General features: G+C 30.3%; 1 protein-coding gene across 1 annotated transcript in view; it reads left to right on the top strand.

The window, feature by feature from the left end:
• LOC102679732 (paired box protein Pax-6-like) overlaps positions 1-2,401 on the top strand; it is a gene marked incomplete at its 5' end in the record, with an annotated part of 54,779 nt that extends 52,378 nt beyond the window's left edge. Inside the window, 2 exons of the mRNA XM_031509310.1 lie at positions 336-646; positions 1,960-2,401. Coding sequence (XP_031365170.1) covers positions 336-646; positions 1,960-2,054 — 406 coding nt within the window. The remainder of the gene's footprint in view (positions 1-335; positions 647-1,959) is intronic.
• Positions 2,402-4,760: the final 2,359 nt, after the last annotated feature.

The following is a 4,760-nucleotide window of genomic DNA, read 5'->3' as shown; positions in this document are numbered from 1 at the left end:
TAACATTCTGTTGTCAACATTTTGGACTCTTCTTAAATTTCAAGTCGATTCTTGGGATATATATATTTTTACATTACATCTGAAATGATATGATACAATAATTTTAACCTCCGTTGTCAACATTTTGAATTTATGATTCTTCTTAAATTTCAAGTCGATTCTTGGAATATATAATTTTTTTAAAAATATAAAGAAAGAAAACTAACAATAAAGATTTATTATATCAAAACCTCACTTTCGAATCACTTTCAAATCTTTCGAAGATTCATAATTCTCGAATAATCATCATTCTCGTTATGGATAAAGATTGATACATTTCGAACGATCCGTTCCAGTCCCATGACGTCCATGCCGAGTTTCACGATGTCCGGCGGTGGCCAGCAGAACCAGCACACGACGAGCAGCATGTCATCGTTGTCGACGGGCGGTGGGATGGGCCCGATGGGTATGACCGTGGGCATGACGGTGGGCCCTAGCCCGGGCGCGTGTCTCCAGCAACGCGACAACGGTTATTCGTGCGGCGTCGCCCGTCCACCGAGTTACGAGCCTCTTCACCTCGGATACGGGGCACGGCCCACGTGCAGCCCCACTCAGCCATACCACACCGCGGGCCTGAACCAGTATAATCAGAACACCAGCTCGACCGGTGAGTGTCTACCGCACTCACTGCACTCGCTGCTTGCACTTTAGCCGACGGACTACCACGGATAACACGCTATCCAGCTTCCCGGTAATGGATTATATTATCGCTTCTGCGTCTACCCAAGGCCCTCTTTCTTCTTCGTTCACACGGTCGTTCACACTGTTCTTCTCTGCTTTCAATGGAATTTAGCGAGTGGTTTCTTTTTTTTTTTTTTTAAATCGATGATGGGTATTTTTTTTTTTGTATGCTTTTTTTATGGCTTGCTTTAACAAGGTTTTTTTTTATTGGTTGGTCCTGTAATTTAAGAAGAATTGAATCGCTTGTAGTAGGTTGTACTCGATCAGTGTACAAGTAAATCGATATTCATTTAATCAAAAATTCCGATTTTAATAAAAGTTTGTGCGTTAGAGCACGATGCTTTTTATGTTGAAAATACTCGTGAATAAAATCAATCCTAGGTCTTTTTAATGATCTTTTTTTGAATACAATTACTTGTAAGAAATACTTTTTTTTAATTAATAATGGAATATATATTTGAATTTGTAATTTGAAATTTTGTTCCATGTCGTACTTATTATATTTAAAAATACAACTTGTTAGTTGAAGTCACGTGTAAAGATTTTTCTTACCGATTATACGTGCATTTTTATTGCTATGGAATATGCATTGAACTTTTTATGTATTCGGTATAACTTTTTTCCAATTTCTTTTTTTTCTTTTTTTAATCATAAAATATATAGTGAAAATAATATAGTTCGTGATATAACGTGATAAAAGTAGTTCTATCGTAAAGATCTGCAAACTTCAAGGTGACCGTCTTTTTTTTTTTTTTAGATAATATGACATATATTTCTATTCTCAGTATAGAGTATGAGATAAAAGTTTAAAAAGATATGGTAAAAGGTCATTTTAGGTCACAAAAGGTCGTAAGTTAATAATGAAAATATAGTCACTTACACGTTACGTAATAATTATTGATTTAGAAACAATTTATACTTATATATTCAAACAACTATCCAAATAACAATAATAAAATTAAAATATTCTTCTTACCATATTTCACTGTCTTCTTATAATATTCAAAAGAGGATATCGATCGAATAAATATCGAAATTCATCTTCCAGATATTTCATTATAACCTTACTTTTTCCCTTACGATACTGAAAGGAGACGATTGGATAAATTTCAAATCTTATTTACCAAATTTTTACACTTACTTATTTACTTACTTACTTTTTTGCGAATACCTCTTACCTTTCGTTTTCACGATACGCCAAGAGAGGATAAATGGAATAAACTTGAAATTGATTTCCAGGTTTGATATCGCCAGGTGTCAGCGTACCAATCGCAGTACCAGGCCAACCAGCACCAGACATGGCGGCCCAATACTGGTCACCGAGGCTGCAGTGACCGTGGTGGTCATCGGTGTCGACATCCTCTCCGTAGGCTCGAGCTTTGACTTATATTAGTCTTAACAAACGAGATTAGATACGAGGGAACGCAAGGAGAAGACGTTCGAAATCGATGAAAAGAACAGCCATTGCAATTCGTTCGATGGAATCGATTCGATACTTTTGTTCTCGACAATTATCGATTGCCTTCGATTATCGATCCAAGGCGGTCTCGTAAAAATCGTTCGAAGAACGTGCAAAAAAGAAGAATGGAGAATAATGAGGATGTTAGTGGAACTTGTAAAATAAACGTCACAAATGACGCAAAATTTATCGTATGGAAAAAAAAGAATAAGTTTTGCTCGCTAAGAACGTTTTTTTCGCGCGAGATTGAGAACTTTTGTAAATTAATAGGCGTGTACGATTAATGCTATAATAATCGTTATTTAAAATCTTCTATCTAGCATTTCTTTTTTTTACATCAAGATTTAGATATCGTAATATTTTAAATCTTTGGTGCTTAGTATTCTTGTGAAAATTGTACAGAGATTAATTATTTGAAAAATTAAAGATTATCTATGCATATTTGGAAATAAAATATAAAATTATTAAATATATAAAATAATAAAAAGTGAAATTTGAGTTTTAAATGATTCATTTACGAACATTTAAATTATTCCATCGCAAATCTAAGCAACTGAGATTGTTAAAAAATCAAAAAATTTATTTTCGTTTCGAATAAATAATTTATTGTATAATTACAACAATTTTTCAACAACGAATTCTAGAAATCTAATATCTTTGATACATTTAAATAAGGTTAGAAAATTTTATATATTTTATAAAGATCTAGAATCAAATTTAATTTATCTTTTTCTTAAAAAAGAACATAGCGAAGAAAAATTCTCAATTTTCACATATATTCGAAATGCTAAATAGAAAACTAAAAAAAGTAGAATATAAATTGTACAAATATAAAAAAGATTATTTTCTATCGTTTGCTCGATCGATGGATATAAATTTTTAATATTTTTTCGTCGCTTTTTAAATTAATCTTTTTTAATGTATTTATAACAGATATATTAAGTTCAAGATTTTAAGACTCGTACACGCCTAAGGTGTGATGAAAAGATACACTCTTGCCTCCAACAGACACACAAGAAGAACAACTTCGTCGTAAACTTGCGTATCATCGACGTTGCAAGAGGAGAACTAATCAAATTGTTCAGAAAATCCACATAATCAAACAAATGATAGTTACGTAATGTTTAAACTGTAAACAATAATTATCTCTTAATGATCTCGTTTATCTTCTTAATCTATTTGAATTTTTTTTTTCTCGTGCTAGATATCAAAAAAGTTCATCGGTCAAACTTATTTTAAAAGGAACAATTTTATCAAAAATTAATTATATATATAATAGTAATTTTTTTTTGCAAATATTGTAATAAATCTGATCAAACTGAATTCGAGGATTTTTTGAGATAGAAAGATAAATTTTTAACTTTATTTTAAGTTAATTGATCTTGAAAAATTGTGAAAAATCCAATGAAATGAAATATTCATATATATATATATATAAAACATTAATTTTGAATGAGAAAATTTGAAAAATATCCAATATGAAAAAGAAAAAAGAAATGATCCCAAATTTTTGGCCGATAATTTTAAAAGACATATTCTTGACAAATCAATTTTTTTTTGGTCTGTAGTATAAGAAATAAAATTTATTTTTCAGAATGTGTGCAGTTTTGTCTCGAAAGAAGCCTCATTTTTATCTTGTATATCGCGAGTTACGATGAAGATCATTTAGCAATGGATCAAAATGAAATCTAGTTCTCCATGGTGATTCATAACGACACCATAGGAGAAATTTCTTTGTAATGAAACTACTAGGTATCGAAATTTTTTAATATGTCGTTAGCATGATTTATTATGTAACGAATTGTTTTCGTTTCGATTCGTAATTATATAATTATATAATAATAGGCATAAAGTATCGGTGTAATACCTTATCATCGACCAGTGAAAATAATTTAATTGTTAGAAATCATCGAGGCATCCGTTCACCATGAACGTTGAAAATGTTTTGTTAAAAGCGGCAATATGATATAATTTTTGCGAATAAATTATGAAAAATTGAAAATGTATTGGAATAGACACGTATCGTTTCACGTTCAAACCTTATATTGTAAATATTTTTCAATCGTTTATTAGAGCTATATATCTATACTTAGGATATTGGGAAAGTTTTGTTTTGAAAAAGATCTTTCGACATTCATACGCGTAAAATTATAATAATTTTAAATATAAATTATTATCTTTTTTATTTTATCATAATTTTTTTATAAATAAAAATTATTTATTTATTTTATTTTTTCTTAAAAAATTCTCTTTAAAAAGAAATTTCTATATTTTCACATTTACTGATGTAATATGTATATATATATCTTGATAAATGGCAAAACTTTCCCCAACATCCGACGTGTTTTCTCGCGAGAAAACTTTTTTTGTATAAAGATTACAAGAGACAAGAAGCTTGAATCAAAATATCTCGTTCTTCGATGCAAATTGTTTAATTTCGTCACGAATCGAGTACCACCATTTTCTCTGATTCCGATTTCATTAATTATAAATGTAGATTAAAAGCGATGAGAAAAGAAAAGGGAAAAAAAAAAAAAGAGGAGGAAAAATTCATATCTGAATCAGAACAGCGAGCAATTCG

The sequence above is a fragment of the Apis dorsata genome, unplaced genomic scaffold (genome assembly GCF_000469605.1).
Source record: "Apis dorsata unplaced genomic scaffold, Apis dorsata 1.3 scaffold_137, whole genome shotgun sequence".
NCBI lineage: Eukaryota > Metazoa > Arthropoda > Insecta > Hymenoptera > Apidae > Apis > Apis dorsata.
The sequence above is the reverse complement of the archived record's forward strand: the minus strand, read 5'-3'. Positions and strand labels throughout refer to the sequence as shown.